This window comes from Oncorhynchus clarkii, chromosome 2 (assembly GCF_045791955.1).
Source record: "Oncorhynchus clarkii lewisi isolate Uvic-CL-2024 chromosome 2, UVic_Ocla_1.0, whole genome shotgun sequence".
In the NCBI taxonomy this organism is placed as follows: domain Eukaryota; kingdom Metazoa; phylum Chordata; class Actinopteri; order Salmoniformes; family Salmonidae; genus Oncorhynchus; species Oncorhynchus clarkii.
Genome location: NC_092148.1, coordinates 68,962,953 through 68,985,493, shown reverse-complemented (window position 1 = coordinate 68,985,493; position 22,541 = coordinate 68,962,953). Strand labels below are relative to the sequence as shown.

At 42.7% G+C, this 22,541-nt stretch overlaps 1 protein-coding gene across 3 annotated transcripts in view; it reads right to left on the bottom strand.

The window, feature by feature from the left end:
- LOC139372815 (C2 calcium dependent domain containing 5) overlaps window positions 1–22,541 on the bottom strand; it is a 64,218-nt gene that overhangs the window by 32,556 nt on the left and 9,121 nt on the right. For 2 of the 3 annotated variants that reach the window (XM_071112624.1, XM_071112633.1), the window contains exons 7-10: window positions 21,215–21,440; window positions 16,255–16,415; window positions 9,455–9,543; window positions 8,087–8,195 (exon numbers count right to left, since the gene is read on the bottom strand). In XM_071112624.1, the coding sequence (XP_070968725.1) occupies window positions 8,087–8,195; window positions 9,455–9,543; window positions 16,255–16,415; window positions 21,215–21,440 (585 nt within the window). Of the gene's footprint in view, window positions 1–8,086; window positions 8,196–9,454; window positions 9,544–16,254; window positions 16,416–18,229; window positions 18,352–21,214; window positions 21,441–22,541 lie in introns of all 3 variants that reach the window. The other variant, XM_071112642.1, reaches the window with a different exon arrangement.

Here is a 22,541-nt window from a genome sequence, read left to right as displayed (position 1 = left end):
AAAAGTATTTAATAAGAATATTTCATTCATTCAGATCTAGGATGTGTTATTTTAGTGTTCCCTTTATTTTTTTGAGCAGTGTACAACATCCGTGATTAGCATTTAGCCACGCTAGCAAGGTGTTGGAAAATGGTTTTTCATAAGTATGCATATTTTCCCTGCCTTATCATTAAATCAAGTTAAGGAGGATATCGAAGCCTATGCAGCCTTAATGGAAAATGTTTAAGGTTTGAAATGAGAGATTAGAGAGTTTAATAGTCACATGTAATTACAGGGTTTGGTATAAATCTTGAGCTCCAACAATGAACAAAATTAAATAAACCAAAAATAATAATATATACATATTAACAACTGTGGCAATGATAAATGTCCATTGGGGTGGGGGCAGGGTAAATGTCCATAGGGGGAGCAGTGGGCTGACTAGTGGTGGCTATTCAGCATGATGAATGTCCATTGGGGTGGGGGCAGGGTAAAAAATGTCAGTTGAGGTGGGGGCGAGAAACAAACCGGTCCACCAGGGATACGAATGTATACATACAATAGGTTTGGATGGTAAGATGAAACGACTCAATATCGCCATCTGCCGGACTTTAGGCTACCTACAAAGCTGGAAGCTACCAGTATCTTCTTCCATTTTAAAGTGTTCTGGCCTGTATGGACATTGTTTTGTGAACAGTAGTTAACAGTTTCAACATTTCTACATGCCGTGTCGCATTAAGTGTGTTAACTTGTGTAGCATGAATGGGGAGCTAACATAATGTAGCCGGTGCGAACTAAAATAAAGAGTCGGCTGAGCTGATAGACAGGCTTGATCCGTGAGACACAATTAACAGAAGAACCAAAAATAATTCTAGTATCAAACAGTTTTTCATGATCTAGTATCGAAAAAGTAGAGGTTTTGGCATACTGTGCAACACTAGTACTCAGACAAACAAGGCCCTAAAAAGCTCATCATCGGGCACCCGATGATGCATTGGGCTGATTGCACCACCCTCTGGAGAGCCCTGCAGTTGTGGACGATGCAATTGCCGTACTCTTCAACTATACCATGGAAGAAGTCCCACGGTCTGTGTGAAGGGACCACTTCAGGTAGTCAGTGATGTGCACGCTTTTGACCCTCTCCACTGTAGCCCCGTCGATGTGGTGGGGGTGCGCACTGTGCTGTCACCTGTAGTCCATGATCTGCTCCTTTGTTTTGTTGACGTTGAAGGAGAAGTTATTTTTTCAGTGTGTGTGTTTGTGATTAGGGCTGTTGTGGTTACTGTATTACCGCTACACCGACGGTCATGAGTCAGGAAGGCAGTCAAATTCCATGTGACCGTTTAGTCACGGTAATAAGGCTTCTCCTATCTCTGATGCTGCTTATGGTCATTAGTAGCCTACCAAACTTTCAAACTGCCTGGTACTCAGCATTATTGTCCCTCTAATCACTCTGACATCAATGTAAATGTAATAAAACACTTCATGAGAGCCCATGAACTCATGTTGAGCAACCTTTCAATAGGCTATGCAATTGCGCAAGAAAACAGAGTGATTGCCTCTAGTAAAAAGAGGAGGATCAGCTTTCTATAGGCTAGGCTACAATATTTATTTCTCAACTTTCTTAATTAATATTAAGCACATTACTTATATTTACAACAGGACTATAGACTACCTGGCTGGTATGAAAATAAAACACAGCAAAAAGTGTCCTCCATTCATTATTTAAGTGCATAGATGAAATGTATAGCCCAACATTTAAATTAATAACAAAATTAGGCATATAGGAATACCTACTTCTTTGTTAACCACTAAACCCAGCCGCATTTGCGCACTCCCTCAGATCGCTTGGAGAAAATATCCTTTCCATTTTATTCAGCTTTGTTCAATTGTTTTCTTCATACCATAAAATAATGTGACGGAATTCGAAGCAAATCTTGTCTGCTAAATTAACTAGTGTAGCCCACCTAACATAAGGACAACTCAGAGTATGCTATTCTGTTCTTCTGAAATAGACTACATTTTTTTCATATCATGCTTCTTTAGACCTGTCTAAAATAAATAATGGATTTATTGTGAAGGTGTATGATATATGACATGGATTTATTAGACTTTTTAAAATGTAAATGTACCAAAGGTCAGCATCAGTGACTTGTAGGCTGTGTGTGGAAGCCAGGAAATGCAAAAATGTGTTTGTTATTTAACGGTAAATTGTTGATGACATTTTGTGCCCTATTTGTGATGCTTTCACATGAACATGTGAAATCCGCTCTTTTCTGGATGGAATAAATTGCGAGTGAGAAATATTAATCTGCCCGGCCTTGAGGTTATCATGGGTCCACCCCTACCTGAACGGGTACGGGCCCAAAATGTTAACTTTTCCCTCAGGTCTTGTTTGATTGTCATCGGGTCTATGTAACTATAGCTGATAGACCCGAGTGAACCCGAATGGTAGGCTCAACATTTTCATACCATCCTTCTCTCATCCCGGGATTTACAGTATTACCGGCATAGCTAGTAGCTACCGAATGTAATTTTTGGTGAGTATGGACATTTACATGTGAAAGTGAACAAGAGAAATTGTCCAAATAAACAAAGTTGGGATGCATGCTTTTCTGAAGGAAGAGCGGCATGTGTCCATGGAGTAGATGTGAAAAGAACCGAGGAGGAAAAAAAGCTAGTAGGAAGCACAGATACAGATAACTCACCCAGAGCTCTTTGACTTCTGGCAGAAAGTCATAAGATATCTGATGGCAAACATTTAGTAGTGAATTGCATATAAGTGTAACTTCATCACCTTAAGTGCACTTCACAACAGAGACCTGCAGACAGATATAGAATACTATGGACTAACCATTAAAGGGATGCTTCGGGATTTTGGCAATGAAGCCCTTTATCTAATTCCCCAGAGTCAGCTGGAGTCATGGATACCATTTTAATGTCTCTGCATGCAGTTTGAAGGAAGCTGCTAACTAACACTAGTGAAATTGCTAATTAAAGTTAGCACAATTACTGGTAGTCTATGGGTATATTCTAGCATGCTAGTAGATACCCATATATTTCCATTCTTTTGCAAATGCTAGTTATCATTGACTCACAAAACTACCTCTAACTTCCTTCATACTAGACATGGAGACATAAAAATGGTATCCACAAGTTCATCTGACTCTGCGGAAGTAGATAAAGGGCCTCATTGCCAAGATTCTCTGGTCTGATGAAACCAAGATTGAACTACTTGACCTGAATGCCAAGAGTCACATCTGGAGGAAACCTGACACCAACCCTATGGTGAAGCATGGTGGTGGCAGCATCATGCTGTGGGGATGTTTTCAGCGGCAGGGATTGGGAGACTAGTCAGGATCAAGGCAAAGCTGAACGGAGCAAAGTACAGAGAGATCCTTGATGAAAACCTGCTCCAGAGCGCTCAGGACCTCAGACTGGGGAGAAGGTTCACCTTCCAATAGGACAATAACCCTAAGCACACAGCAAAGACAACACAGGAGTGGCTTTGGGACAAGTCTCTGAATGTCCTTGAGTGGCCCAGCCAGAGCCCGGACTTGAAACCGATCTAACATCTCTAGAGAGACCTGAAAATAGCTCTGCAGCGACGATCCCCATCCAACCTGATAGAGCTTGAGAAGATCTGCACAGAAGAATAGGAGAAGCGCCCCAAATACAGGTGTGCCAAGCTTGTTGCATCATACCCAAGAAGACACAAGGCTGTAATCGCTGCCCAAGGCGCTTCAACAAAGAACTGAGTAAAAGGTCTGAATACTTATGTAAATGTATGTTTCAATTTAATTTTTTAAATAAATTTGCAAAAATGTCTAAAAAACACCATAACCATAACACATGACAGCAAAATGGATGCAGAGGACATGATAAACTCTAAACGGGGGAATGTTTACTGGTTGCACAGGAGGTAAAGGGGAAGTCAGATGTGTGGAATAAATTTGACTAATTAAGGAAAATGGATGGAGCATATTAGGCCTGTGTGCCAAACAGGCGCTGTTAGATTACAATATAATTTCTGACCTTCTGGAACAATGTAAACAACACAAAATACATTATAAGCGTACCAGGGAATCGGATGTAACGTTTCGTTTTTTTGTAAAGCCTTTATTACAGCAAAGACTAAAAATAGTTACATTCATTCGTGAATGCAATTTCTGAAATGGAACGGTTTAGGTCTATTCATTGTTTACGTTAATTATTCAATGGTTGCGTTGTTATTTTAAAACTAAAACGCTTGATTGCATTTCACATCATGAATGACTCGTATGCTGTGTGATGACATTAACTAATGAATGATTGATTGATACAGTAGCCTATATAAGTATTGAAATACAGACCTAAATTAGTTAAGGGATTAAGACTAAACAGGATGTGCTCTTAGGCCTACAGCTCGATGGTGGTTATAAAAGGCTGCCATACTAAGCCTACTAATGATAACGACATTACTTATTATATTGATGATCATAATAATAACAGTAATAATAACAATAAGAAGGAGATTATGAGAAAATTAGGACAATTTGGAACAGTGTAAACAATACTACATAAATTATAAATAATACCAGAGGCTGGTCTAACAAAAAAAGTGTAGTCTTTATTACAGCAGAGCAAAGATTAAAAACAGCAGAATATGTGAAATTGTTGCGCAAGTCTTGGTTCTCACTGAATCAGTAGGCTATCAACCAAACACTAAAACAGGCAACAGAAGCAGGATCTGTCTTATTTCTGTAGATATATATGGATATGGAATCCAGGCACATTTAACAGTTAGGCTATTGATTATACACCTAATTAAGTTGGGTTTCCTCTCTCCTCACTTTTCATAGACAGTTAAGGTAAGGGCTGTTTTCTCATCTCCTGACTCTGCTGCAGCCTCCTCCTCATTGTTCTCAACACCAATATGCCATGCTGGTTAACTTTGCTATTATGCACATAGCAACATGGTCTAGGAAAAGGCATCAATTCAACAGCCACTGTGTTTCAGAACCGCGGACAGCGACCACTATCCAATGCAGGAGAAAGCGCATGTTATAAAATCACATTTTTATTTGTGTTGCACCAAAATCTTAATTGTGCATAAACTGGAATAATAGTGTGGCGTTTCTCTGGCATTTCAACTATCGTACAAAAAAAACGTTTGTAATTATCTTTTACCAGATCTAATGTGTTATATTCTCCTACATTAATTTCACAAACTTTAAAGTGTTTCCTTTCAAATGGTATCAATAATATGCATATCCTTGCTTCAGGTTCTGAGCTACAGGCAGTTAGATTTGGGCATGTCATTTTAGGTGAAAATTGAAAAAAAGGTCAGATCCTTAAGAGGACTGATGGACTGTGCCACCACAATGGCCTCCACAATGGATCAGTCCAATCAGAAAGGTGCGAATCAGACAGGTGTCTTGTACACAATGATTATTATTACTATTTTGCTACTGCTCGACTAAAAGAAGTCTCGGTCGACCAACAGCCTATTGACCAAACAATCGACCAGTCGACTAAATGGGGTCCGCCCTAATGTATATGTAATGTACATGTATTTAGCGCATCTTACCTGGATATGGTCGTATCAGATTTACCCTCAGAGGGGAATGCCTTGTCTCCCACAAAGACATATGGGCTCTGTGTTTGGGTCCCTGGCAAGCACTCTGGCCTTGGTAGCGGTAGCTGGCCTGCAATGAGTAGGGAACCGGAGTTGCTTTGTGAGAAGATTCCCGCATCTCCCTTCCAACCATATGAGCCCACGTCGATCATGGTGAAGCGGTACTTTGCATCGCAGACTGCCATTAGGATCAATGGGAAAAAAGCCCTTGTAGTTGTAGTACTCGCTGCCTGAGTTTGCCGGAGCTTGGACCCGAATGTCTTCCGTCGACAGCTCCTGCACAAAATTGATAACTCCAACGCCGCTGAAGCAAGTTGTCAAATCTGGCAACAGACATCCGAAAGTACTGCTAATGTATTTCCTCGTCAATGCTTTGCATAGGTTCAACAAGAGACATGTATTCTCCATCGTCCACTCTTAGTGTTCAGTGGATGAACTTCTTGCCATTTTCTCAGCCTTTCTTTTTCTCTTCCTGAGTAGTAAGAGCAGTTTAAACTCTTGCTGTTCAAGCTCTAGCAATTGCAATTCCTGAGAGACATGTTAGCTACTGCTTCTGTGGCAAAAAAAATTGCATTGAAAAGCATAGAACACCAGACTAGCCAGACATTCAGCTAGCTGATATTTGTAAACACAAAGGCATAGAACACCGGATGAGAAAGTTCAAATGTCGTCACTAGCTACGAGGCTTGGGCTGTCACGCCCTGACCATAGAGAGCCCGCAGGGTTCTCTATGGTGTAATAGGTCAGAGCTTGACTAGGGGGGTTTTCTAGTTATTATAGTTCTGTTGGTATGCGAGTATGGTTCCCAATTGGAGGCAGCTGAATATTGTTGCCTCTAATTGGGGAGCATACTTAGTGTCCCCCTTTTCCCACCTGCGTTGTGGGATATTGTTTTGTTTAGTGCCTATGTGCGCTACGTACTGCACGTTTGTATATCTTTGTTGTTTTTTTGGAAGTTTCACTAGTAATAAAATGTGGAACACTACTCACGCTGCGCCTTGGTCCACTTATTTATTCAACGAACGTGACATTGGCAATATACAGTTTATACTGGGGTATTTCAAAATAACGACGGTATGATTTACAATACTATTTAAAAATACATATATATTATATTATTATTTTGTTTTTTTCCCGTGCTACGTCACTGCTTATAAACTAACTATAAGTTAAGTATAACTATAAGAAACCTAAGATGTGTAAAATAAATGATATCCTGCTCAGTGCTCCAGTTATGCATTTGGTTTGCTAACTTTATAGCTAAGTTGCTAGATGTCAAGATCAAGCTTCTTGGTTACAGCAGAGACATTCAATCCCCTCCTGGATGAAAATCAAAAGTGCGTACTGCCCATAAAAATACCTGCCTCCGCCCCCTTGCACATGCATGCAAGTCCATCAACGGAGTGAAGCTTGTAGCCACCTTAAGGCTTCGGAGTACAGACCACATCAGGTCAGAGCCTCCTTCAGCCCAAAAGACCAACACACAGCCAAGCCACAGCACACCCCAGCCATGCACTACAAAACCTCAATACCAGGGGACAGCAAACACCACACACAGCACAGAGAGGAAGCTACTACACACACACAACTAGCAGATCCAAGTCCCCATAACCACAGATCTAGGATCCGATTAACCCACCCATAATCCTAAACATTAGGAGGATGAAAATATAATCTGACCCAGTATCAGTGATCCAGGCGTTGGGCCATTAACCGAAAGGTCGCTGGTTCAAATCCCAGAGCTGGCAAGGTGGAAAAATCTGCCGTTCTGCCCTTGAGCAAGGCAGTTAACCCAGAACAAGAACTGCTCCCTGGGCACTGACGACATAAATGTCGATTAAGGTAGCCCCTCGCACCTCTGATTCAGAGGGGTTGTGTTAAATGTGGAAGACACATTTCGGTGGAATGCATTCAGTTGTGCAATTGACTAGGTATTCCCTTTCCTTTCCCAGTTGTTAGGGCTTAGCAGTTCCCAACAGGGCATGATAGGGCTGAAGGCTTAATGTGAACCTCTCTTTCTCTGGAACATGGTGGGACAGGCTTCAGGAAGAAACTGTAGAAGGATTCACCTGCTGTAAACATGGGCTGTAGGCTATTCCCATTCTCCACCCTTCGGGAGAAGTAGTACACACTTTGGGAGAAGGGTGTAGAATCGGAGGGGGGGGGGGGGTAATGGACCAATAATGTATATAAATCTTTGGTGCTAGCACACACAGAATAGGATCAATAATATAGCTACATCGCTAATATTTATAAACTCTAGCAGACTAATACGCTGATCCCACTGTGTGCGTTACCCCTCTAGCCATTTATTGATCCTTAATACAGATGATCCCATTGAGTTTAAACATCTCTTTAACAAGAGTGATCGGTCATGTCATAATCTAACTAGCCTGGAAACACAACCTACACGGCAACATGGATTACAACCTGTAATACACTTTGCTGTGTTCTCCAATAGCTGGGACCGTGTGGTTGTAGGGAACTCACCAGGGTTGTGTATGCGGTCAAGCAGCTTGACCGAGCGGGCGCTGACCACTCCCCCGATGTGAACCAGGAAGCCGGGGGGAAAACAAGTCAACGTGAAGAAGGGGAACTCCTGAAAATACACAGGGTCAGAAAAAAGTCTGGTTAGGGGTCAAACATGTCTGTGAACTCTGGTTACCATGGAAACAGTAGCATTAAGGATTTTGCGCTCAAACCTATCCTCATGTTACAAAAAGATGCAGGGTTGTAAGGGCATAAGACAGAAGATAAAAACCCACACTGACTGAAAGTAGTATTAACATACGTCATTAATTTAGTAGCAGCAGCAGAGTAATCTGCTAAATTAGTTAGTGTTGGTTCATCTCTTCTACCTCAGATACACAACTAGACAGATGACAGGCAGACAGATTATACAACAGGCCTCAAGTCAAGGTCTGGAGGTCTGCAGTACTGCTGGTTGGCTTTTTGTCCCTGCTAGTTAGTTCAGTTAATTGATTATCACTGAGGTCTGAACCAGTCCCTGATTAGAAGGGGAAGGATGAAAACCAACATCACTGACCTCGAGGTCTGGATTTGAATAACCCTGATATACCGTTTATACAATAACAGCATACAAGTAATACAATGCAGAGTTTAATTGAAAATGTCATTGTGTGACAGAGTCAGCCTCCTGCTGTGACGGTCAATAGTCAACTCAGGTGTGAAGTGTGATCCAGGACAGGTGTCATCCAGATGAGGGGGTAGTGAGTGGACCGGCATCTCCCCATGCAGAGTGAGGCTGTGTGTTTCAGCCATGCCAATGTTATTCATACAAATTGCTACAGCATACTGGTCTAGACCAGCAATTTCCCAACCTGAGTAAATGTGACATCGCCATGGTAACGGAGTGGATCGTGCTGGTCACCATCGATCAGGGGACTAAGGCTGCATCTCAACTATCTACCTTCTCTCCTCTATCTGCACTTGTGACAAATGACAGAACTGGTCAGGTAAAAGCATATTGCTAGTAGGTATCCTCCATGTTGCTTCTTTCTGTCCTGTGTTAACAGATCAGTACAGATGGAGAAGATGAAGTCACTGTAGAATTTTGAGAAACAGACAACTCAAGAGTAGGACCCATGAGCAGAACCCAGACAGGTAAGACAGGTTTGATAGAAGCATCCAGACCAGTGAGTGTGTGTGAAAGAGGGACATACCCTGGTGTTTACAAATATACCAGAGGATGAGGCTCCCTGAGAGGAAGGAGTGGTCAAGAACATGGAGAAAGAGAACATTCACTCTTACATAATCATACTTCACCCTCACACACACTTCACAATTACCCTTTCACATAGCACAATGCCGTACGGTGTGTGCGGTGTGTGTGTGTACCCTCTGTTCCAATGCTGATTGGGCCTGCTGCCGGAGGAGGGTCTTCAGAGGCCCTGCCTCTTTCCCAACGCTGATCCCACTCCCCATCCCTGATAGGATTAGAGAACAACACTTCACCAATCACATCGCTTCATTACAGACCGCAGGCATTCCTCAAAAAAACATAGGAAATAAGTAAGCACCCTTGCCAGGCCTTGGCTTGTGTGAGCCGGAACGCCTCGACAACCATGCAAATCCCATATTAATCGTATCCCTTAGACTTCTCGGCTAAGATCTACAAAAATATGAACGCAACATGCTAAGTGTTGGTCCCATGTTTTATACACTGAAATAAAAGATCCCAGAAATGTTCCCTATTCACAAAAAGCTTATTTCGCTCAAATTCTGTGTACACATTTGTGTACATTCCTGTTAGTGAGCATTTCTCCTTTGCCAAGATAATGCATCCACCTGACAGGTATGGCATATCAAGAAGCTGATTTAACAGCATGATCATTACACAGGTGCACCTCATGCTAGGAACAAAAAAAGGCCACTACAATGTGCAGTTTTGTCAAACAATGCCATAAGTTGAGGGAGTGTGCAATTGGCATGCTGACTGCAGGAATGTCCAACAGAGCTGTTGCCAGATAATGAAATGTTAATTTCTCTACCACAAGCCGCCAATGTTGTTTTAAAGAATTTGGCAATACGTTTAACCGGCCTCAAAACCACACCATCCCAGGACCTCCACATTCTGCTTCTTCACCTGTGGGATCATCTGAAACCAGCCACCCGGATAGCTGATGAAACTGTGGGTTTGCGCAAACAAAGAATTTCTGCACAAACCGTCAGAAACGGTCATGGGGAAGCTCATCTGTGTGCTCATTGTCCTCACCAGGGTCTTGGCGTCATAACTGACTTCAGTATGCTCACCTTCTATGGCCACTGGCACGCTGGAGAAGTGTGCTCTTCACGGATGAATCCCGGTTTCAACTGTATCAGACAGCGTGTATGGCGTTGTGTGGCCGGAGCATTTTGCTGATGTCAATGTGAACAGAGTGCCCCATGGTGGCGGTGGAGTTATGGTATGGGCAGGCATAAGCTACGGACAATGAACACAATTGAATTTTATCGATGTCAATTTGGATGCACAGAGATACCGTGATAAGATCTGGAGGCCCATTGTCGTGCCATTCATCCACTGTCATTACCTCGTTTCAGCATGATAATGCACACCCAATGTCACAAGGATCTGTACACAATTCCTGGAAGCTGAAAATGTCCCAGTTCTTCCATGGCCTGCATACTCACGAGACATGTCACCCATCCATTGAGCATGTTTGGGATGATCACACCAGATACGGACAGGTTCTGATCCACTCCCCTATTTTTTTTTTTTAAAGGTATTTATATTCCCAGTCATGTGAAATCCATAGATTAATCCAATTAATTAATTAATTTAAATTAACTGATTTCCTTAGATGAACTGTAACTCAGTAAAATCTTTGAAATTGTTGCATTTATGGCCTACCGGGTGGCGCAGTGGTTAAGGGCAGCTGTGCCACCAGAGACTCCAGGTTCGCGCCCAGGCTCCGTCGTAACCGGCCGCAACCGGGAGGTCCGTGGAGTGACGCACAATTGGCATAGCGTCGTCCGGGTTAGGGAGGGCTTGGCCGGTAGGGATATCCTTGTCTCATCGCGCACCAGCGACTCCTGTGGCGGGTCGGGCGCAGTGCAAGCTAACCAAGGTTGCCAGGTGCACGGTGTTTCCTCCGACACATTGGTGCGGCTGGCTTCCGGGTTGGATGCGCGCTGTGTTAAGAAGCAGTGCGGCTTGGTTGGGTTGTGTATCAGAGGACACATGACTTTCAATCTTCCGTCTCTCCCGAGCCCGTACGGGAGTTGTAGCGATGAGACAAGATAGTAGCTACTAAAAACAATTGGATAACACGAAATTGGGGAGAAAAAAGGGGGTAAAAAAAATTAAAAAATTGTTGCATTTATATTTTTGTTCAGTGTACATTGTAATTACCACATATTTGTTAATGACAACATTCCCATAGATCTACCTGTGAGGATAGAGTCCAAATAGCTTTATTATCCCCTCTGTACACTACTCTACCTGCCACTGGCCTGGCCTGGCCTGGGAGGCTGCAGACTATGCCACCTTATAGACTCATAAAACAGGGGTGGGGATCTGGACATGCCTTAAACCACACATTGAGGTGGAAAAATGGACAGGGGAAGATGGTCACTCCAAGGCAGTCAAGTATGAGGCCCAGATACCAGCAGGGATGGACAGTTTACCCAAGGCTAAGTGGGGTATGGTCAAGTAGGGCTAAGCTGGTTTGGAAAACATGTGCAAATAGTGCTTTCAGAAAGTATTAAGACCCCTTGACCTTATTCTATAATGGATTAAAACATTTTTTTTACCCTCATCAACACACTACCCCGTAATGACAAAGCAAAAACAGGTGTTGAGAAATGTTTGCAAATGTATTAAAAATAAACTGATATTACATTTACATAAGTATTCAGATACCAGAATAAATGATCTATTGATTCTGTCTCTTCACAGCAAAATCTACAGAGCTGAGATTTTTATATATATATATATATATAGTATTCTGTTGGTGGCAAGAATTTTATAAAATCATTTAAATTGAAAAATCAACTGTTGTTTTTTGTACCAGTTCATAAACCATGTGTCATAGAATCGGTACATTGAAAATATCATCCCATTTATTTTGCAACCTGTATGGGTCATCTGTCAACATTTTTGTCCTCAAATTAATCTGGTATATTTTTCTATTTATGCCAATTCCTTTCAGCCAATTTGTATCTTTAATATATGGCAGGCAAAAAAAATTCCTACGTTCTCTCTTTTCTCCTTCATTTTTGTGGTAATGCTGCAATCAGCTGGTTGTAAATTTGGATTTAGCTGATATTCCCATAGATTTTCGATAGCTGCATGTGACATAAGTCCTCCGTTTCTATTCATATCATTAATAAACATAATACCTTTATTTATTTTTATCCATAAAGAATGTTTTTTTTAAATATTAAATCAGTATATTTTAGTTTAACCATAACATTTGTTCTATCTTCTCTGGAGGATAAAACAGAAATTGTAACCAGCATTGCATGGCCTGTTCAAGAAAGGGCTATACCTAAAACAAAAATGTCATTTTCAATCAGTCATTAATGAGAAGTTGTAATCTAATTGTTTACTCTATGTGTAACTCTGTGTTGTCTGTTCACACTGCTATGCTTTATCTTGGCCAGGTCGCAGTTGTAAATGAGAACTTGTTCTCAACTAGCCTACCTGGATAAATAAAGGTGAAATACATTTTTAAAAATATTTTAAAAATATGAAGGAAAAAAAAGGCAATTTTTGAACAATGGATTAGCCTTTCTTAATAATCTACTGGAGAACCGATTTAGATTTAACTATAACTTATGTATGAGTGAAGCTTTTAGTGAGAGGTTTAAACCTTTAATATTTAATAGTTTTAGCCCCCCAAACTCATATTCATTACATAAATAGGCATGTTTAATTTTGTCTGACTTATCATTCCAAAAAAGTTTAATTTAAATATTTTTTGCTCATATAATTTTTAAAACTAGTCATCTGGAGTAGTAAGTACAGTTGAAGTCGGAAGTTTACATACACTTAGGTTGGAGTCATTAAAACTAGTTTTTCAACCACTCCACAAATTTCTTGCTAACAAACTATAGTTTTGGCAAGTCAGTTAGGACATCTACTTTGTGCATGACAAGTAATTTTCCCAACAATTGTTTAGACATATTATTTCACTGTATCACAATTCCAGTGGGTCAGAAGTTTACATACACTAAGTTGACTGTGCTTTTAACCAGTTGGATTTAGGGGGGCGCTATTTTAATTTTTGGATGAAAAACGTTCCCGTTTTAAACAAGATATTTTGTCACGAAAAGATGCTCGACTATGCATATAATTGACAGCTTTGGACGTTTCCAAAACTGCAAAGATATTGTCTGTGAGTGCCACAGAACTGATGTTACAGGCGAAACCCAGATAAAAATCCAACCAGGAAGTGCCGCATTCTTTGAAACCGCCTCATGCCAATGACTCCTTATATGGCTGTGAATGAGCTACGAATGAACTTACGTTTTCCCCAAGGTGTCTACAGCATTGTGACGTCTTTGTAGGCATTTCCCTTGAAGAATGGCTGTAAGGGACCATATATGGTGTCTCCCGCAGAAAACCTTGCGTAAAATACTGAGGTAGCCATTTTTCCAATCGCTTCTTATGAGAAACCAACTGCCTCGACGGATATATTATCGAAGGGGGGTAGCAGCATCATGTTGTGCAGGTGCTTTGCTGCAGGAGGGACAGGTCATTGAAAATAAGAATTTGTTCTTAACTGATTTGCCTAGTTAAATAAAGGTACACTACCGTTCAAAAGTTTGGGGTCACTTAGAAATGTTCTTTTTTTTTAAATAAAAGGACATTTTTTTTGTCCATCAAATTGATCAGAAATACAGTGTAGACGTTGTTAATGTTGTAAATGAGTACTGTAGCTGGAAACGGCTGATATTTAATGGAATATCTAGATAGGCGTACAGATGCCCATTATCAGCAACCATCACTCCTGTGTTCCAATGGCACATTGTGTTAGCTAATCCAAGTTATCATTTTAAAAGGCTAATTGATCATTAGAGAACCCTTTTGCAATTATGTTAGCACAGCTGAAAACTGTTGTTCTGATTAAAGAAGCAATAAAACTGTCCTTCTTTAGACTAGTTGAGTATCTAGAGCATCAGCAGTTGTGTGTTCGATTACAGGCTCAAAATGGAAAGAAACAACAACCTTTCTTCTGAAACTCGTCAGTCTATTCTTGTTCTGAGAAAGGAAGGCTATTCCATGCAATACATTTCCAAGAAACTAATGATCTTGTACAACGCTGTGTACTACACCCTTCACAGAACAGCTAAAACTAGCTCTAACCAGAATAGAAAGTGTGGGAGGCCCCGGTGCACAACTGAGCAAGAGGACAAGTACATTAGAGTATCTAGCTGGAGAAACAGACGCCTCACAAGTCCTCAACTGGCAGCTGCATTAAATAGTACCCGAAAAACACCAGTCTCAACGTCAACAGTGAAGAAGCGACTCCGGGATGCTGGCCTTCTAGGCAGAGTTGCAAAGAAAAAGCCATATCTCAGACTGACCAATAAAAATAAAAGATTAAGATGGGTGAAAGAACACAAGACACTGGACAGAGGAACAATGTCTACACTGTATTTCTGATCAATTTTATGTTAATTTAATCGACAAAAAAAATTGCTTTTCCTTTCAAAAACAAGAACATTTCTAATTGACCCCAAACTTTTGAACGGTAGTGTACTTAAAACCGTAATTTAATCTCCCACCATAATAATAGCTTCATTCGTAGCTTGTAAACAATAGATTTTTTTTGGAAGAAGAAGAAGTGGGAATCATCATTATTTGGCCCACATAGATTATTAGCCAGATCTGTTTTTGGTCCAATTTAAAATAAAACACTTTTTTTTTTTAAAGAATCCATCTTCCTTGATGATCTGTTTGCACAATCGGATCAACATTTGCATTAATTAGTATAATCATGGAAACAGGGTACACCGGAGCTCAATTTTAAGTTTCATAGCAAGGGTCTGAATACTTATGTAAATAAGGTATTTCTTTCTTTACAAAATTTTTCCAAAAACCTGTTATTGCTTTGTCATTATTGGGTATTGTGTGTAGATTGATGATGCAAAACATTTATTTAATCAATTTTAGAATAAGGCAGTAACATTTAATGTGAAAAAAAGGAAGGGGTCTGAATACTTTCCGAACGCATTGTATACAGCTGTTATAGAGGTTTCTAAGGGGTGGTTATAGAGGTTTCTAAGGGGTGGTTATAGAGGGAGTTTGTAAAAGGTGTTTTAGACATTCACAAATGTTGTACTCTGTGCCCTACCTGAGACTATAATAAACGGCTATTTAACTTTAAGTGTAACAGGTGTTATACAGGATGTTGTTTGGCTTTGTGACACCTGCAAGCTGTTATAGTGTTATGAAAAGAGTGTTGTCAGGACTGTTTCAGGACTTTCCTACCAAAGGCTGCCATCAGCTCTTCACTGAATGATACTCTATCTCAACACATACCCCTCTGATTGGACAGAGGGGAGAGGGGGCAGGGTGTTGGCTTGGGGGGCCGACAAGGCTGCACAGGATTGGCCCAGAGGGAGGAAGGGGCTGGGAGTCGGAGGAGAGGGTAGGGGAACTGGGACGGGAGACAAAACTCTCTTGGGAGGAGTTCACTGTGGGGCAGAGAAAAAGGTGAGGAAAGCGAGAGTGACAGGAGAGGAAGAGAAGAGAGCGATAGAGGCAGGTGGGGAGAGGAGAGAGGTGAGCCAAAAAACAAGACATCAAGAAAAGCAGAGAAGAAAGGGACAGCGGAGGTAAGTCACAAGATCTTAAGCCTGACAGGAAAACATAAGGAAGGAAAATACAAATCCTTTAGGAAGAAGGGAGTAGAGAAGAGAGGAAGGAAGGGGGGTTCCTAGGGTGTATTTCCACCAGTAGGGGGAACCATGTCATGCCCTAGGGGGTGTACGGGTTATGACGTGGTCAACCCCAGAAATCTATGGTCCACAGCTGCTGTGTGTGTGTGTTTCTAACACAATGACTTGAAATATATCAATTAAATAAGGAAATGGGATGGAAAAATTAAACACAGTCAGGTCCAGAGTGGGGGGTGAGGAAAGGAGCAGACAGAGTGTGAGGAAGGGTGAGGAGGGTGGTGGGGTCTTACCCATCTTGGGCGTCAGACTGAGGTCTGTGTCTGAGGAGGAGGACTGGCGACTGCATAGCTTGGATGGAGAGAAGGGAGGAGGAGAGGAGGAGGAAGGAAGTGTTCTGAGAGGGGTGGGAGGGACAGAGAGGGGGTGGGTTGGGTCCTCACTGAACACGGGCCTGCCAGGAGAACACACACACGCACATCAGTCACCTCACCGTGTGTGTGTGTGTATGTATGTGTGAGAGAGGTATGTGGAGTGCAAATGACTGGGCTGCAGAACTAAAAAGCCAAGCACATGAAGCGTAAACAGAAGCACACACAGATATATAGAACTGAGGAGGAAAGCATGGCAGAAACACACAACACAACATGGGCCAACACAACACTAAAGGGATGAGTAGTTTCTTGAATTGGAATTGAAAAGGAATTGAGGCCAACAGACTCCAGGGTGACTGCCCCTTGGAGACAAATATAGTTGATTGAACTGAACTGGACTAAGGTAGATGCTTGGGGCCCTAAAAAATCTGCATTGGACAAGATCTCAGAATCCAGACATTAAAACGGAATATAATGAATATTCATACATTTATTGAACTTACGGTACTAGAAAATGCATTCATTTGCCCAAGTTAATCATAAGACATGAAATGAAGTGCCGTTTCAGAAACTTTCTGAAACGGCACAGGAATGCACACTTTGTGTAGTCGTTGGCGATGAAGCTAATGATAACAATCTTCTGGTAGAGATGGAAAGACTTTCCCAAAAACCTTTTCAATTAAATGTTAACTACAAAAGTAGCCTATGCCTACCAGACAGAATGATATCATGATCATTTAAATCAATCCAGTGGCCATTTGTTTTGCAAACCCTGCAATCACATGAGCACTACAGAAACACCACTCACCAAACAACGGTCTCTTTCTGGTTTGCACTTGCATTAAAGGGTAACTACACACAAAACTTTTTTTTTTTTTTGAATTTTACCCCTTTTTCTCCCCAATTTCGTAGTATCCAATTGTTGTAGTAGCTACTATCTTGTCTCATCGCTACAACTCCCGTACGGGCTCGGGAGAGACGAAGGTTGAAAGTCATGCGTCCTCCGATACACAACCAACCAAGCCGCTGCTTCTTTAACACAGCGCACATCCAACCCGGAAGCCAGCCGCACCAATGCGCCGGAGGAAACACCGTGCACCTGGCCACCTTGGCTAGCGTACACTGCGCCCAGCCCGCCACAGGAGTCGCTGGTGCGCGATGAGACAAGGAAACCCCTACCGACCAAGCCCTCCCTAACCCGGGCGACGCTAGGCCAATTGTGCGTCGCCCCACGGACCTCCCGGTCGCGGCCGGTTACGACAGAGCCTGGGCGCGAACCCAGGACTCTGATGGCACAGCTGGCGCTGCAGTACAGCGCCCTTAACCACACAAAACTTTAACATGTTTCATTTTTCCCAGACATCAAACGTGGTCTCCTGTTGTGGTGTAAACACAGAGATGTGCATTCCTGTGCCGTTTCAGAACATCCAATGTTTTTGTGAGCAGAACGAAATTTGGGAAAAAACTACATAGAATCAGGCAAAATTAGGACAGGTGGAAGGGATGGATCTGATTGGGCAGGGGCTCTATGATTGGCTACGGGGGACACAAGAAGAGGAAGTGTTTGGGGCTGGTGATGTCACAATCTCATCCAATGGCAAGGAAGAATGGGCTCGGAGGTTGATTTTTTTGGGGGGGAGAGAGAGTGGTAACTATCTCACCGATGGCTATCCATTAGTTTCTCTGTCTCATGCTCTATTGCTCTGGCTCTCCCTTTTCCCTCAGTTTACCCCGCTCTTCTATGTCTATCTCCTTATTTCTCTTTTATAATCGCTCCCTTTCTATGTACGAGTGAAGACCCATGTAGGAACACAGATTCTGGGACTCCCTCCCTCTCAGGGAAGAGCCTTCCTGCTCTCCCTCCCTCCCTCTCGTTATTTTTCTCTGTCCGTACCAGTAAAGACCAGAGTAGGGACAGAGACAGAGAAGTTCTGGGAGTGGGACAGTCTCTGAGAGCTGCAGGCTGAGTGGACAGGGCTGTTGTGGCTGGAGCGACATCCGTGGGCCAGAGGAGACCTGAATCAATCACCATGTAGAGACGGACAGTGGACCAATCCAAACGCATACAGCAAGAGAAGAGCCAATCCATGTGCAGCAGAGGCAGAGAAGAAGAGAAACACAACACACCACAACATTGCAGCAAATAAAAATAGAGCACAAGAAAAGACAAGAAAAAATAAAGAGGAGAGGTTGTCTACCCCCTCCTTTTGCATTATAACACCCATAACACCACATGCTGCAGCTAAAGAAAATGCTTGCACCGACACCCACCCTACCTTCTTTTCTCTCTCCATTCATCCACCCCACCTTCCTCCGACCATACTAGCAGGAACAAGCTCATGCACAGCCCTCAGACACACACACACAGTCAAATGAGAGAGAGAGCAGCACTAACATGCAAATGCAAAGAGAGTAGAGCCATTAGACACAGGGGAAGGGGGCTGTGTCCATGTGCATATCTCAAATATGGCATATACTATAGCTTTGTCACATGATATAACACACACACACACACCCCAAGTGTGACAGGACGTCTCATAAGGGGCATTTGACGTTAGTTCCTACTTCACAGTAGGGCTGTTGGAAAAAATACATATACATTTTTGGGGGAACAGAAATGCCTTCTTGAACATGTGAACGTTCATGTGCCTTAATTAGAAACTTGTATGGGATCCGTAAATATGACAAATGTAAACTCATTAAACTAGTTTAGCGAAGGAGAAAACACTGAGCTATATAGGGAGAAAGACATGATCTTTCCTGGCTAGCCATTCTGGGATATGTTCCGGGATTCACCGGATGACATTGAGGAGTTTCAGTCACAGGCTTCATTAATAAGTGCATCAACGACGTCGTCCCCACAGTAACCGTATGAATGTACGTATCCTAACCAGAAGCCATGGATTACAGGCAACATCCACACTGAGCTAAAGGCTAGAGCTCCCACTTTCAGGGAGTGGGAAACTAACCCAGATGCTTTTTATAAATCCCGATACACCCTCCGACAAACCACCAAACAGGAAAAACATCAATACAGGACTAAGATCTAACCCTACTACACCAGCTCTGACACTCGTCGGATGTGGCAGGGCTGGCAAACTACCACGGATTACAAAGGGAAACTCACCCACTAGCTGCCCAGTGACACGAGCCTACCAGACGATCTAAATGCCTTCTATGCTTGTTTCGAGGTAAGCAACACTGAACCATGCTTGAGAGCACCAGCTGTTCCGGACAACTGTGTAATCATGCTACCGTAGCCGATGTGAGTAAGACCTTTAAATAAGTTAACACTCAAAAGGTGGATTACCAGGACACATACTCAGAGCATGCGCTGACCAGATGGCAAGTGTCTTCACTGAAATGTTAAACTTCTCCCTGACCCAGTCTGGACCCACTCCACATCACATACCGCCACTACAGATGACGCACTCTCTATTGCACTCCACACTGCCCTTTCCCACTTGGCCAAAAGGAACACCTATGTGAAAATGCTGTTCATTGACTACAGCTCAGCGTTCAACACCATAGTGCACTCGAAGCTCATCACTAAGCTAAGGTCACTGGGACTGAACACCTCCCCCTGCAAATGGATCCTGAGCTTCATGAGGGTAGGCAACAACACATTCGCCACACTGACCCTCAACACAGGGATCCTCAGGGGTATGTGCTTAGTTCCCTCCTGTACTCCCTGTTCACTCACAACTGCGTAGCTGCTCACGACTCCAACACCATCATTAAGTTTGCCAACGACATGGCAGTGGTAAGACTGATCACCGACAACGATGAGACAGCCTATAGGGAGGTCAGAAGCCAGGCAGTGTGGTGCCAGGACAACAACCTCTCCTTCAATGTGAGTAAGACAAAGGAGCTGATTATGTACTACAGGAAAGGGCCAATCACTCCCCATGAACATCGACGAAGCTTTAGTGGAGTGTGTCAAGAGTTTCAAGTGTTTCGGTGTCCACGCTACTAAGGATCTATCATGGTCCAAACACACCGACACAGTCGTGAAAACGGCACGACAATGCCTCTTCCCCCTCAGGACGCTGAGAAGATTTGGCATTGGTCCAGATCCTCAAAAAGTTATACAGCTGCACCATCAAGAGCATGTTGGCTAGCTGCATCACTGCTTGGTATGGCAACAGCTTGGCATCCGACCCTAAGGCGGTACAGAGTGTAGTGTGTTTGGCCCAGTACATCACTGGGCACGAGCTTCCTGCCATCCAGAACCTCTATACCAGGCGGTGTCACATTTCTGAGACTTCTGCCACCCAAGCCACAGACTGTTCTCTCAGATACCGCACGGCAAGCGGTACCAATGCAGTCTGAAACCAACAAGACCCTGAACAGCTTCTAACCCCAAGCCATAAGACTTCTAAACAAGAATGCTAAACGGCTAATCAAATGGCTACCCGGACTACATGCATTGACCCTTTTTTTGCACTGACTATGCACACACTGGACTACCCACACACATCCTTACACTGACACCCCAACACACATACATAACATGCACACACATATGCATACTGACACCACACAATTACACACTGTATTTTTATTTGTTATTCACTGTGTATTTATTTGTAATCTTTAACTCTGCATTTTTTTTGTATTTACCCGCAAGTAAGCAAGTGTATACTAAGCATGTGACATCTGGACCAAATACAATCATACAATAAGATCATGTCAATTTGACATAAGCCCTCAGAGAAATCTGGTCACAAATGAAGAGAAAGGCAGAAATACTGAGACACACACAGGAGTTAGTCCAAAGGCAGGGCACAAACACATACACTCTCTTGCTCTTGCTCTCTCTCACACACACACACACACACACACACACACCATGCTCATGCATTCGTTCAATACTCACTCTTTGATTTCCTTAGAGGGGGAGTTGCAGGCATTGGATGCCGGGGCGGTGTTGGGGTTGGTGTTGGAAGCAGTCCCAGGGATGAGTTTGTCCAGAGTGCAGGCGGTGCCGATGGCTCGGACCACCAGACCCGACTCTCCCTCCAGATCAAAGCATTGCAGGTAGCCCACCACCGCATTACCACCCATCTCCAACACCTTCAGACCGATCTTCCTCTGCAGCTCACCTACACACACACGCCTCGTTAGAAGCCCTGGGAGTTCTGATGTAATATACTCTAATACTATAGGATACTTCTATAGTATAATATATATACAGTTGAAGTCGGAAGTTTGTATACACTTATGTTGGAGTCATTAAAACATGTTTTTCAATCACTCCACAAATGTCTTGTTAAGTAACTATAGTTTTGGCAAGTCGATTAGGACATCTACTTTGTGCATGACACAAGTAATTTTTCCAACTATTGTTTAGACAGATTATTTCACTTATAATTCACTGTCTCACAATTCCAGTGGGTCAGAAGTTTACATACACTGAGTTGACTGTGCCTTTAAACAGGTTGGAAAATTCCAGAAAATGATGTAATTGCTTTAGAAGCTTCTGTTAGGCTAATTTACATAATTTGAGTCAATTGGAGGTGTACCTGTGGATGTATTTAAAGGCCTACCTTCAAACTCAGTGCCTCTTTGCTTGACATCATGGGAAATGTTTTAAAGAATCAGCCAAGAACTCAGAAAAACAATTGTAGACCTCCACAAGTCTGGTTCATCCTTGGGAGCAATTTCCAAACGCCTGAAGGTACCACATTCATCTGTACAAACAATAGTATGCAACTATAAACACCATGGGTCCACGCAGTCGTCATACCGCTCAGGAAGGAGACGCGTTCTGTCTCCTAGAGATGAACGCTCTTTGGTGTGAACAGTGCAAATCAATCCAAGAACAGCAGCAAAGGACCTTGTGAAGATGCTGGAGGAAACAGGTACAAAAGTATCTATATCTACAGTAAAACGAGTCCTGTATCGACATAACCTGAAAGGCCGCTCAGCAAGGAAGAGGCCACTGCTCCAAAACCGCCATAAAAAAACTGCACATGGGGACAAAGATCATACTTTTTGGAAAAATGTCCTCTGGTCTGATGAAACAAAAACAGAACTGTTTGGCCATAATGACCATCGTTATGTTTGGAGGAAAAAGGGTGATGCTTGCAAGCTGAAGAACACCATCCCAACCGTTAAGCACGGAGGTGGCAACGTAATGTTGTGGGGGTGCTTTGCTGCAGGAGGGACAGGTGCAGTTCACAAAATAGATAGCATCACGTGGA